Raw genomic sequence first — 14,558 nt, 5'->3', positions numbered from 1 at the left:
GCTTAAAATTTTCGTAGTTAAATTGCCTTAAATTGCTGGTTAAATCCTAATTTTTGTAAAAAATTTCTTTTTTTCTCAAAATTTTTTCTACGTTTTTTGGCATAGTGGCCAAACTACTGAAGATACTGAAAGGAGGCGAAGGCAAGAAATGTTTTCGGGAAATAGTATAATGTATAATTCAACAGTTTAAAACGAAAAAATGAAAAATACTAATTTTTGCCGTACCTATATGAAGTAGTGTTCTACGAAAATGGGAATTTTCATATTTTCGCCGATATCTCGGAAACTAGATCTGCCACAGGAAAATGGAAGTCATATTAGCAAAGGCCTATTTTATTCTTGGAGACTAAAGTTGATCAAAATTTGTTGAGTAGTGTTATTAGTACATTAAGATATCTTTTATCATACAACAGTCATAGGGGAATAAAGGTTAATGAGTAGAGAAAAATAGTTTATAGGTCTTTACATAAATAAAAAGATTAAGTACTATGACTAGAGAAAAAGCTATAAAGAGTTCGTCTATATGTAGTTGTTTTGGTTAAGACAGTTTCCAAGTGTTGACGAAAAACAGCCTAGTAGAGGCTACGTAGTTAAAACTGAGTAACATCAAAGTGGTTGACCGAGCAGATCTATTGAATGTAATTTTATCATACAGGTACGGGAGGACTTCGTTAAAATTAGGCGAAAGAGAAATATGCAACGCCTTGCCCTTTGATACTCATATATGTATATATATAAACTTATTACAGGTTGTTTCTTTCTTGGACTTTTTCGATATCAGCCATAAGGTTTTTTTACAGACTAGTATTTTTCTGACTAGCTTAATGTTTTACTGTGGGGATATTAGGTTCATATGTGTACATGAGTACGATGCCTATGAGAACACACAACACAGTTGTTTCTCACGCAAACCACATCTAACCTACTCAATACGAGCTCTGGAGCATTTAATCAAAACACCGGTCTCATTTTCTGCGATACGAGCAAAAGTAATCTTTTGATTGAAACTTGTTAGGCAAGTGGTGAGTATGTGTATGTGAGGATAGAGCTGCCATTGATAACGAAATGTTTTTTTCTTAAATAGATTTTAACATAGTTTTTCTACGTACGTATATAGCTGACTATAGTCTTTTTCAGCGAACACAAGTTTTACTGATACATTGATAACTCATTTCTGACGGTTGGGTCATAGAAATTTCGTTTTATGAACAACGAGTTGAGCCAACTGCCAAATGAAATAATTAAATTTTAATTATTCTTAAATTTTAAGGAAAAATGACTTTTTAAACTATTTTTCACACTTTTCTATAATATGAAGTGGAAAAATTGTATTGGAAAATAAAACTTTAAAACGCCAAAAAAATTAAACATAAACAAGTTGAGCGAACGTAGCGAAAAAAGTTTATGCTCAGCAATTCGACGTAAAATCCAAACCGTTGAGTGGGTCCAAAATACTCAACGGTGCGTTAAGAAAGTCATCACTCAACGATTGATGAACAGTTGTGTTCATGGTTGAAACGCCCTTTGATTAGTTGAACGATGGATAATGTGTGCTTCCTTACCAGCAATGTAATAGTCACTGGCGAAATCCCTCTACTCTATTTGGAGCTTTTACTAAAGAATGTGGAGCAAGTCATTTCTCATTTCGCCATTATATTAATTATGCGCGTTAAACATACTTCCAAAAGTTGTTTAGGCCGAAACTTTCTTCTGTTATATGGCGTTCTACTCTTTTTGCTACAAATTGGATGGATCTCAATATTTTACGCACACATTTGCGAGGCAGATGAATTTTTCCTGAGAACCTTTTCTTGACGAAAATATATGCGAGGTGTTTGCAAAAAGCTGTCGAAGCACGACTTTGTTTAAAAAAACCGTTTTTAAAGTATTTTTTTGCTACTTGTCTTGGTAATTTTAATCTAAGACCACGGAATTCTTAGTGAGCACACAACACGGCAGCCGCCTAAATACAAAATCCAAGTTCCAAATCTTTCTTAAAAATCCCCTCTTCTCCAAATGGCAACTCTACTGCACAGGCCCACTGTTCAACAATCTCTTTTCAGCCGCCTTAACATAAAATCCAGAAATTTAGTCGTGTACTAGCGGCCAATCGTTTGGGTTATGTTTCTTACTTTATTACGGTTGTGTTCTTTAGAATAGCAAAACCCACGTGTAAATTTGCAAAATTAAAAATTGTGTGCAATCTTGCAAATTTTTTGTTTACCTTTGAAAGAGCAAAAAAGAAAGTGATACGAGATAACTAAGAATGTAAGTCGTTTCATAGATTAAGGTGGAAAGTTATAAACTGACTTTTAAAATAAATGTGTATGCATAGACAACAGGACATACATATATATGTATATATAAGCGTATGTGGGGTATCAGGTTGGGTAAAACACTTGTGGCAAGTATACATACAAATTATTTGGCTAATGTTTCAAAGTCTGGATTTGCACGGCTTGGTAAAGATATGTTGTCACATATTATATATTCTCACAAGAAAATCGAATAAGCCTGTAATGGTGCAACTACTTGCCGGCAGAATTAGATTTACTGAGGAATTAAGTTCGGCTCGAATGAAAACACTCTAGTATATTTACACATGTTGGTCTAGGTTCAAAAAACTTTGTATTTTCTATCCATAGAGCTTCAACTATGCTATGTTCACATTGGCTTTTTAGATTTTCAAGTTCCCAGTTGTTTCCATTTCCAGTTGTGTTGAAATTAAGTATTTACGTTATTTGTAGGGTGCATTATCCCCAAAATCTTTACAACCGGTTCATTAAGTCGTAATCATTTAAATGAGACGTTTATACACATACATAGGTACCCACAACTGCACATTTATGCAAGTACTACCCCGCAAAAAATGTTGGCCTCATATAAGACTTATGTTATTGGATCATGCGCCTATTAACTTAAGGCCCGGGTGTGAACTTCAGTTCTGTGAAAACATGTAATCAAAAGTTTTCATAACAATTCTCGTCCAATGAAGAGCTTAAAAGATAAATTTCAAATGCGTATAATAAAAAAGGATCCAATACCAAGTACTCGTGTAGTTCGATGTGTGAGCATATGTATGTAGCATGCAGCATCAGCATGTACCTACGTCTAAATTAACTAGAGATATCCCAGGGTTTAAAGTTAAACCATTTCGGTTTATTTGAAGAGAGCCTTTTTTCGATAACAGCCGATATCAACATTGTTTTATATTCGGCTTGTTACCCAGAACACATCTCGGCTAAATTTCCAAATTGAATATCATGGAAAGCTTCTCTAAAATTTATTCTAAGACCTTCTGAATTGTTGCCGAATGAAAATGTGGCTGATTTTTAAAAAGGAGGTAGATCGGATAGAAAGCGAAATTTTCCGATAATGTGGTATTCTCTACTCCATCGACGATAACGCTAACCATTTCTATTCTGGCGTTTCATCGTGTTTCAGAATAAAGTTTGACAGTTTTTGGTAAAGCATTTTTTAATAAAATGATAAATGTTTTCTATTATTTCAAAACATGCCACTACGTTTGGATTAATGAATTTCGTACTATAAATCAAAAGGTGTATGAAATATCACCGGCGAGTTCAAAAACACCCTACATGAGAAAACTTTCAAAAACGCCCTATTTCAGAAAGTTTTTGAAGAATGTCCTACATCATAATTCTACTCAAAATCGTCCTATTTCCGAATTTCCTTAAAAAACGCCCTATCTGTTCATAAATTCAATAAATTTTGACAATAGGTAGGACGTTTATGAGAAAAACTCTGATATAGGCCAGTCTTCACTGAATTCAGAGATAGGACGTTTTGATAATATTCTGTGATAAGACCTTTTTGAGCTGGCAGCTGAAATAGGGTGACATTCCACTCAGCAGACAATTTGTAGTACTACAATGGCACTAAATTTGAAACATATTTTCAAGAAAGAAACAATAATAAAAATTGAAATTTTCCCACAATTTTTTTTGGGTACCATTTGGCGCCCCTTTGTGAGTAAGGTCCGGGGCATGAGGTAGGTATATTGCCCACCCCTTTCTACGCACTGTTATTGCAACTTTTTTTATACTCAGCTGAGAAGAGCTCACAGAGTATATTAATTTTGTTCGCATAACGGTACCCCATAACGGCATAAACTAATCGAGGTAGATATAGACTTCTATATATCAAAATGATCTGGGCGAAAAAAGAAATCCATTTAGCCATGTCCGTCCGTCCGTCCGGCCATCTGCCTGTCCGTGAACACGATAACTTGAGTAAATTTTGAGGTATCTTGATGAAATTTGGTATGTAGATTCCTGAGCACTCATCTCAGATCGATATTTAAAATGAACGAAATTGGACTATAACCACGCCCACTTTTTCGATATCAAAAATTTCGAAAAAGTGCAATAATTCATTACCAGAGACGGATAAAGCGATGAAACTTGGTAGGTGCGTTGACCTTATGACGCAAAATAGAAAATTTGTAAAATTTTGGACAATGGGCGTAGCACCGCCCACTTTTAAAACAAGGTAATTTAAAAGTTTTGCAAGCTGAAATTTGGCAGTCGTTGAAGATGTCGTGACGAAATTTGGCAGGAACGTTACTCAAATTACTATATGTGGGCCAAATAAAAATTAGAAAAATGGGATGACGAACACGCCCACTTTAAAAAAAAAATATTTTTGAAGTTAAATTTTAACAAAAAATAGAATATCTTTACAGTATATAAGTAAATTATGTCAAAATTCAACTCCAATAATAATATGGTGCAACAAAATACAAAAATAAAATAAAAATTCAAAATGGACGTTTCAATTAATTTGTCTAGAATACTTTTAATGCCATAAGTCGAACAAAAATTTACCAATCCATGTGAAATTTGGTAAGGGCATTGCTTCTATGATGGTAACTGCTTTCTGTGAAAATGGGCGAAATCGGTTGGAGCCACGCACAATTTTTATATACAGTCGACCGTTTGTCCTTCCGCTCGGCTGTTAGCACGATAACTTGAACAAAAATCGATATATCTATTGCTTTTTTGACGCAAAATATAACTTTAGAAAAAACTTTGTAAAATGGGTGTGACACCTACCATATTAATTAGAAGAAAATGAAAAAAGTTCTGTAGGGCTAAATCAAAAGCCCATGGAATCAGGGCAGGAATGCTGTTCGTGGAATTGCATATATAAATAAATTAGCGGTACCCGACAGATGATGTTCTGGGTCACTCTGGTCCACATTTTGGCCAATATCTCGAAAACGCCTTCACATATAAGACTAGGGGCCACTCCCTTTTAAAACCCTCATTAATAACTTGAATTTGATACCCATATCGTACAAACACATTCTACAGTCACCCCTGGTCCACCTTTATGGCGATATCTGGAAAAGGCGTCCACCTATAGAACTATGGCCCGCTCCCTTTTAAAATGCTATTTAGTACCTTCCATTTAATACCTATGTCATACAAACACATTCCAGGATTACCCTAGGTTCATTTTCCTACATGGCGGTCTTCAAAGCTATCAGCTGAGTATGTAATGTTCGGTTACACCCGAACTTGGCCTTCCTTACTTGTTGTTTTTATAAATACCGATAACGCTTCGGCAGCTTTGATTAATTGATTGTAACTACTTGCATTATTTTTGGTAGGGTGAATTTATTCAACAATTTTACCCAGCCAACCAAATATCAGGCGTTTCAAAGTAGGATTCAAAATGGAAAAAGCGCTTCGAGCCTGGTTTGTGATTATGTACCGACTGCTTTGTGTAATATTAGTTTAAATGTTTGTTTTGAACTTGTTAATTTCGTCGGAGTTCCTGTGGAGTGCATGAGAAGCAGTTTAAAACTCCGAAAACATTAATTTTTAACTTCTAACGTACTACTTAAAACTTCTTTTTCTGGGATCTCCAAATGTTTCTTCGAGCCTCCAAATAAAAAAAAAAACAGTATTGATAGTGCTACTTAATTGTTGAAATGTTGCTGATATTCAATTAGATAATGTACTTCAATAGCGCAGTGACAAATTTTATCTTGCCTTCGATTTGCTAGTGATGTTCAATAGATTGTCAGTATTTCATTCACAGCTGCTGAAACTTTGACGAAGAACATGATCCTCTATCATAAAAAGTATCATTCCTGCAAGCACTGCAGTACGAAGACACCCATTTTATAGTCTCGATGTGGGCAACTATGACAGATTCAACGTGAGTTCTATGCGACTAGCATCGAGTCTTCAACATGAACAGCTTGCAAATCCTGAGGTTGACTGGGTAAAATGCTAAATCAAATCACTTATAGGAACCTAAAAAATGAATAAAAAAGTATAAACAAAATTGAATATCAACAAATGAATATAATTGAATTCTTTTGTGAGCAACATCTATTTTGAGTATCCATGTGTGTGTGTGTGGTTGCCGGCAATTGTTGATGTGACAGAGTCCGGTGTAAAAAAGGCAAACTGCTGGGTATATTCAAATAAAAGGAGGTAAGCATGTATTAGGTAGAAGCAAGTAAATGCCACCTGTGGATTGTTCTTACGAGGGATGTAACGGAAGTGAGTTCAGTGGAACCACATTCGGAATCAGAACTGAAATCGAAAGTGTAAGCTGGGTTCAAGATATACATATTAAAATTATAAATTTTTTAATTTTTAAATTAAAATAATAAAAATAAAATTTAAAGGCCATCTAAATTTTTTTCAAAAACGGCTCGTCTCAGTTGCAAGATCGCATTTTTTCACAATCTATTTTTATATTTTTTATAAACACCTTATCTCAAGTCAAAATTGATTGAATTTATGAACAGTGAGAGCGTTTTTGAAACGACTTCTGAGATAGGGCGTTCTTTAAACAAACTCTGAAACGGGTCGTTTTCAAATGTCTGAGATAGGGCGTTTTCGAAACGGCAGACGAGAAGGAGTGATTTTTCTTTCCTCAGTCGGTGTTATTTATTTCATATTAAGGTATGTCTGTCAATCGGTAAATTCTAAATTAAAGGAGAGTTTAGTAAAAAAGAAATAACATGGAAATATTTCGATTATATATTCTCTTAGAAAACATAATAATTGAAATTCGATTATTATAAGCCGGTATTAAGCTCATGAATTCTTAAATATAAGTATAAACTGAGCACACCATTAAACAAACAAACATTTTCGATTTTGTTGAACCAAATGAAAAGAAAAATTTTTACGGTGGATAAATACAATTTTTACGGTGGATACATTTTCGTAACGCCAATATATATTTCCGTTAAACCTTTAAACTCCTTAACTTTCGGCATACATCTGACTCCAAACGGCCAGAATCAAAATCACTGTCCGGAAGTCTAAATCAATCAAGATCGGAATCGAAGCTCTGCTACATCCCTTCTTACTAGCAGATATTGCTTTTAAGGGTTAACCAGAAAAAGATAATTGGTTTATTATGTGCGACAACCGATATCCGAGAAAAACACGGCCTTTCTCGGTGAGATATGTTTATTTTTGAACTTTTTGGCTTTCTAAGTGATTAATTTTTATTTTCAATTGTTTTTTTAATATCACTGAGTTCGTGAAGTGTGATTTATTGCCTAAGGCATTATTGAAATGTTGCAACCGAAACGTGTTTCGGGAATGGTAAATGTCTCTTTTACTATTTTAGATTTAACTTAATGTTAGCTTAACATTGAGCTAATATCAGGGTCTGCAAATAATGTTATTCACCAAAATTTAAACCAGAAACATCATAATTCGCCCCTATCGTATATTTTTGTGGTCATGCAGTTAATGTTTCTCTTATATAATTTCTGGACTGTTTGTTGATAATTTTGGGAACATTTTTAAGGTAATGTTGGGATCATTCCGGGAATATTTTGAGATAACTTTGGGACAATTTTTAATTTTTTAGAGATTTTTTAGCTACTATTTCGTGATGATTTTGGAAGGTGTTTGGGAACATTTCGGGACTATTTTGGGATTATGTCAGGACTATATTGAGATCGGTATGAAATTATTTTGGGATAATTTCAGAGCCATTTCGCTATAGTTTTGGGATTAAGCTGTCAACTGTTTAGCGAACATTTCCGGACTATTTTGGAATAATTTAACAGGGTTCGGAAAAACTATTTATGAACACGAAAACCTACCGGGGTTAGAATATACCCACGGCAGGTATGCCTGTCGTAAGAGGCGACGAAAATACCAAATATATTCAAGGGATTGGGTAGCGCAACCCTTTCAGGTTGCCAGCGCAATATATAGCTTCTCCAAACCCAACTGTCAACCTCACCTATCCATGGCAAATCCTGTTACATTAACAACCGAGGCTCTGGCGACCCCGAACTCCTCATGGATCTAAGGGGTGGGAGGGCGGTATGGCCTAGAAGGTTGCATGTGGTCATAACAAATCGTTCCCGAGATGGTTGGGCTTGGTACCGGAACGAAAACTTTTCGATAATAAATTTATATTTTTTCGATAAAAAATCGATAACTATTCCATAAAAAATTGCTAACTCGTCTATACCTCACTGATGACAAACCGATAACACATGGATTACAACCCTATATCGTGTTCAAATTAATTGTATAACACGCCCATGAACCATAGATAACAATCCGATAGCTCTTCGATAACTATTGTTATCTTTCCTTTCCCCTTTGTTCTTGGTTGAATCATGTATGCCATATTTGAGCAACTACATAAGGTAACATATATGTACGTTTTAGCAGAGAGAGTTTATGGTCATTTGCCGTATGCAGATGCCGAATGCGGTAACAAGCACTATTGATCGCGCACTTCCACCCCCTAGATCTATGTGGAACTTGGGGTCGCTAGAGCATCGGCTGTTAAAGAAACAGGATTCGCCACGGGTAGGTGAGGTTGACAATTGGATTGAAGAAACTATAAATTACGCTGCCAAACCCTCGAATCAATTTGGTATTACGACAGGCATAACTGCCGTGGTTTTATTCTAAGCCCCCTCGCCCGTTAGGGGGAACCGTTATTTGCTATTTCTGCTTACTAGTAATATGCAGCTCGAGGTAGACATAAAATAGTCGGTTATATTTCAAGAAAACTATTCGTACATTGTAGCTTAACTAGGTCTTATTAGGCGACCAGCTTGGGGCGAATATTGTTTCCTTCGCTGAGGGTTGGGTACAATTCAAACAATGATTCTCCCATGAGAAAAAAGGATTCTCTCATGAGCGGACGTGGACAGTAATTTTTTATAAAATTAGTTCAAACCCCTCTTGTCGAAGGACATTAATGGTTTTCTTCTTTCTCAATCAACCAAAAACCTCTTTAAATGAACATGGACCCGCCTTAGGAGGGGAAGTTAATGATATATTCAAAGATATTTCTTATCTTGTTGCTTTTAAGTGGTCCGAGCTCAGATATTATTTCGAAGTTGCATATCACGACAATCACTGCTAATGTATTCGGAATCTTTACGAAAATTTTTTTTTTCAGTTTGCCAACGCAATGTATTCTTTCGCTTGAAATCATACACAGATTAACATGTTGATTGCGTTCTCCCACTTAGCTCTTCCTGGAAAGTGTCAGGCCAAATTAGTAGCGCGTAGATTTCACACAATACTCAGAGGCCTTGCAGTCGTCAAGAGAAGCAGTGGTATAAATTGCCTGCTGTATGTTCTTATATCCAATATAGAAAACAGATTATACAATAAAGAATATAATCAATGATCTCTTATAACAGATTTCCCTGAAGGATGTTAGCAATGAAATCACCAAATTGTTATTTGGTCTTACAAGACCACACCCTGCTGCCAGGTTATGCATTTGGTGCCAAAATCCCGGTAGATGGCGAAGTAGTTTTCCAAACTGGTATGGTGGGGTATCCCGAATCAATGACTGATCGTTCATATCGTGCACAAATTCTTGTGCTCACATATCCGATGATCGGTAATTATGGTGTGCCCGATGAGAACCAACTCGACGATAATGGCTTGCCAATAAACTTTGAATGGTTCAAAGGTATTACGTTGGCTGCTATAGTGGTGGGCGAAGTATGTGAATCACCATCACATTGGCGTGCAAAACTAACACTTTCTAACTGGATGGCGGAACATGGTGTACCTGGTATTAGTGGTATTGACACACGTGCACTCACAAAGAAGATACGTGAAAATGGTACCATAATGGGACGTATCGTTCATGAGAAGCCAATTAATTTACATAGCCCGACTTTCGCTGATCCCAATAAACGAAATTTGGTAGCTGAGTGCTCTGTAAAGGAATCACAAGTTTTCAATGCTTCCGGTTCGCCACGTATTTGTGCAGTTGATTGTGGTTTGAAGTTAAATCAGATTAAATGCTTTGTATCGAGAGGTGCACGTGTTGATTTGGTGCCATGGAACTATCCACTGAAGGAGGAAGATTTTGATGGTCTGTTCATAAGTAATGGTCCTGGTGATCCGGTTGTGTGCAAAGAAACAGTAACACAAATACAAAAGGTATTGGCAAATGGAAAGAAGCCCATATTTGGCATTTGCTTGGGTCATCAGCTGCTCGCTACCGCAATTGGTTGTCGTACATACAAAATGAAATATGGAAACCGTGGTCATAACTTGCCGTGCGTACACAATGGAACTGCATGTTGCTTCATGACTTCGCAAAATCATGGTTTCGCTGTGGATACACAAACATTGCCCGCCGAATGGGAGGTACTCTTTACGAATGCCAATGACAATACGAATGAAGGTATGTTACTAAATTCGACTCTTTTATCTACAAAAAAAAATACTTAATTTTCGTTTTATTTCTGCAGGTATCATTCATAAAAGCAAACCTTACTTCTCGGTGCAGTTTCATCCTGAACATAATGCAGGACCTGAAGATTTGGAGTTACTTTTCGATATTTTTCTCGATTCGATCAATGATTCCACGAGTAGCTTGAGTGTACGCCAAAAATTGATAAATCGTCTTTCATACACACCAAACTATGAAACGATTCCTGAAAAACGCCCGCGTAAAGTGCTTATTTTGGGTTCCGGCGGCCTATCGATTGGACAAGCAGGTGAATTCGATTACTCGGGCGCGCAGGCCATCAAAGCAATGAAAGAGGAGAAAATTCAAACGGTACTAATAAATCCCAACATCGCTACCGTACAAACATCGAAAGGTCTTGCGGACAAATGTTATTTCCTACCACTGACCCCTGAATATGTAGAACAAGTAATTAAGGCTGAACGTCCCAATGGCGTGCTTCTCACATTCGGCGGTCAAACTGCGCTCAATTGTGGCATCGAATTGTATCGCGCTGGCGTCTTCGATAATTATAATATACAAATACTGGGCACACCTATACAATCGATTATCGAAACGGAGGATCGCAAGATTTTCGCAGAACGTGTAGCAGAAATAGAAGAATGCGTAGCACCATCTGAAGCTGTATATTCCGTTGCAGAAGCCTTGGAGGCGGCTAAACGATTAGGTTATCCAGTGATGGCGCGTGCTGCCTTCTCGTTGGGTGGTTTAGGTTCTGGTTTTGCAGATAATCAGCGCGAACTTGAGACGCTTGCCCATCAGGCTTTAGCATATTCCAGTCAATTGATCATTGATAAATCGCTTAAGGGTTGGAAAGAGGTGGAGTACGAGGTGGTGCGTGATGCCTACGATAATTGCATCACAGTTTGTAATATGGAAAATCTCGACCCACTTGGCATACATACCGGTGAGAGTATTGTGGTAGCACCATCGCAGACACTCTCCAATAAGGAGTACAACATGTTGCGAAGCACTGCACTTAAAGTGATTAGACACTTTGGTGTTGTTGGTGAGTGTAATATTCAATATGCGCTCAACCCACATTCGGAGGAGTATTATATTATCGAGGTAAATGCGCGTTTATCACGCAGCTCAGCGCTAGCCAGCAAAGCGACCGGATATCCTTTGGCTTATGTAGCTGCCAAATTAGCGCTTGGCGTTACACTTCCCTCAATTAAGAACTCAGTAACTGGTGTGACCACCGCTTGTTTTGAACCAAGTTTGGATTATTGTGTGGTCAAGATACCGCGCTGGGACTTGGCAAAATTTGTACGCGTCTGTAAGAATATCGGTAGCTCAATGAAAAGCGTTGGCGAAGTGATGGCTATAGGACGCAACTTTGAGGAAGCTTTTCAAAAAGCTTTACGCATGGTGGACGGTAGCGTACACGGTTTCGATCCCGATCAACACCCGCTGCGTAAAGAGGAACTAACAGAGCCTACCGACAAACGTCCCTTTGTGCTGGCGGCTGCATTGAAAGCCAATTATGATGTGGAAGAGCTGCATCAGCTAACCAAGATCGATCGTTGGTTTCTAAATAAAATGAAAAACATCATAGAGTATCATAAAGTTTTGGAAGCAACTGGCAATACGCTTTCAGGCGACCAAATTATGTGGGCCAAGCAGATTGGCTTTTCTGACAAGCAAATCGCTGCGATCATAAAAAGTACAGAGTTAGCAGTACGCAAGCAACGCCAGGAGCTGGGTATCAAACCTTTTGTCAAACAAATAGATACAGTCGCTGGCGAATGGCCTGCAGCTACAAATTATCTTTATCTAACCTACAATGCCAACGAGCATGATTTGGATTTTCCGGGCGGTTTTACAATTGTAGTTGGCTCGGGCGTCTATCGCATTGGTTCGTCAGTGGAGTTTGATTGGTGTGCCGTGAGTTGTTTGCGCGAGTTGCGCAACCTCGGTAAAAGCACAATTATGGTGAACTACAATCCAGAAACGGTGTCTACAGATTATGACATGTGCGATCGTTTATATTTTGAGGAAATTTCATTTGAGATTGTTATGGATATTTATGAATTGGAAAAGTCCGAAGGTATTATACTCTCAATGGGTGGACAATTGCCGAATAACATAGCTATGGATTTGCATCGTCAACAAGCTAAAGTACTTGGCACCTCACCTGAGTCCATTGACAGCGCTGAGAATCGTTTTAAGTTTTCACGAATGTTGGATCGCAAAGGCATACTACAGCCACGCTGGAAAGAGTTGACGAATCTTAAGAGCGCGATTGAGTTTTGCGAAGAAGTTGGTTACCCCTGTCTAGTGCGCCCGTCGTATGTGCTTTCTGGTGCTGCTATGAATGTGGCTTACTCCAATCAAGATTTGGAAACATATTTAAATGCAGCATCACTGGTGAGCAAGGAACATCCTGTAGTTATATCAAAATTCCTCACAGAAGCTAAAGAGATCGATGTGGATGCTGTTGCAGCCGATGGTGAGATATTATGCATGGCTGTTTCTGAGCATGTGGAGAATGCTGGTGTGCATTCTGGTGATGCTACTTTGGTAACGCCACCACAGGATCTGAATCAAGAGACTTTGGAGATCATTAAACGCATAACACGTGATCTGGCAGCTTTGCTAGATGTTACTGGTCCTTTCAACATGCAGCTCATTGCCAAAAATAATGAACTGAAAGTTATCGAGTGTAATGTTCGTGTTTCACGCTCCTTCCCCTTCGTATCGAAAACTTTGGATCATGATTTCGTAGCCACAGCGACACGTGCTGTTATTGGTGTACCGGAGGAACCGGTGGATGTCTTACATGGTGTGGGTAAAGTTGGTGTAAAAGTGCCACAATTTAGTTTTTCACGTTTGGGTGGCGCTGATGTACAGTTGGGCGTTGAAATGGCTTCCACAGGTGAGGTGGCCTGCTTTGGCGACAATCGTTATGAGGCCTACTTAAAGGCAATGATGTCAACCGGTTTCCAAATACCCAAGAAAGCTATACTGCTCTCGATAGGAAGTTATAATGTAAGTAAGAAACAAAAATGTGGCGAAGACTTAAAAACAATTATCTTAAATTGATTTCAGCACAAAAAAGAACTTTTACCATCGATTCAAGATCTAGCAAAAATGGGTTACAAATTGTATGCCTCGAAGGGCACTGGAAATTTTTATGCTGAACATAAAATTGACGTAAGTATCAACATGCGTAGGAATGAGCTTATTATTAATACTAGAAATATCATGCGTCAATACGTGTAGGGAAAAAGTTCCCCAGGTCCAATATCGTCAAAGTCGCATAAGCAATGCCCATATACTTAAGGGCCCTCAAGGCCGGATGACTTCCCTTAAGTGTCAAAGTACTTTGTAATATAATTGGGTGGATATGCAAACTGGGTTATAAGGGAGTCTCTTTCTCGTTGGTACTACCATTAGAACCACATCCGACACTAATTTACTAGCCGCTTTCGGAAGAATTCTTCGAACAATACCTTTCCGAAAGCATAAAGTACTGAATATGATGTGCTTAGTAGCAATAATGTTCCTCGTAGGTGTCTTATCCTACAGATTCTCATGACTGGCTGGATAACACTCCCCAGAATCTAGCCTGCGTCTACCAGGCAAAGGTCGCCACCATTAAGGATGGCGTGATTGATGTGCTGATATCCACCGCTTGAACTTTGTGATAGTCAAGCGGCTATCAAATTGCTAAGCACTAGAACCTTAAATTCGAGGGCTGCTAAAATCGTTATATCTCCTTTGTAGTGGCATCGAGCTACCGTTTTGAATAAAGCATATTTCACGCTATTCTCTTGGCTCTGCAGACACTTGGAACTGAACTT

General features: G+C 37.9%; 1 protein-coding gene across 3 annotated transcripts in view; it reads left to right on the top strand.

The window, feature by feature from the left end:
- The first annotated feature begins 2,105 nt into the window (after positions 1 to 2,105).
- r (carbamoyl-phosphate synthetase 2, aspartate transcarbamylase, and dihydroorotase rudimentary) overlaps positions 2,106 to 14,558 on the top strand; it is a 51,508-nt gene continuing 39,055 nt past the window's right edge. The window contains exons 1-5 of one of the 3 annotated variants that reach the window (XM_067783383.1): positions 2,106 to 2,268; positions 9,509 to 9,611; positions 9,683 to 10,686; positions 10,754 to 13,743; positions 13,804 to 13,908. In XM_067783383.1, the coding sequence (XP_067639484.1) occupies positions 9,696 to 10,686; positions 10,754 to 13,743; positions 13,804 to 13,908 (4,086 nt within the window). In that variant the 5' untranslated portion in view covers positions 2,106 to 2,268; positions 9,509 to 9,611; positions 9,683 to 9,695. Of the gene's footprint in view, positions 2,269 to 9,435; positions 9,612 to 9,682; positions 10,687 to 10,753; positions 13,744 to 13,803; positions 13,909 to 14,558 lie in introns of all 3 variants that reach the window. The other 2 variants (XM_067783382.1, XM_067783381.1) reach the window with 2 other exon arrangements.

The sequence above is a fragment of the Eurosta solidaginis genome, chromosome 4 (genome assembly GCF_040869045.1).
Source record: "Eurosta solidaginis isolate ZX-2024a chromosome 4, ASM4086904v1, whole genome shotgun sequence".
Classification (NCBI taxonomy): Eukaryota; Metazoa; Arthropoda; class Insecta; order Diptera; family Tephritidae; genus Eurosta; species Eurosta solidaginis.
This window is presented reverse-complemented; position numbering and strand designations above follow the sequence as displayed.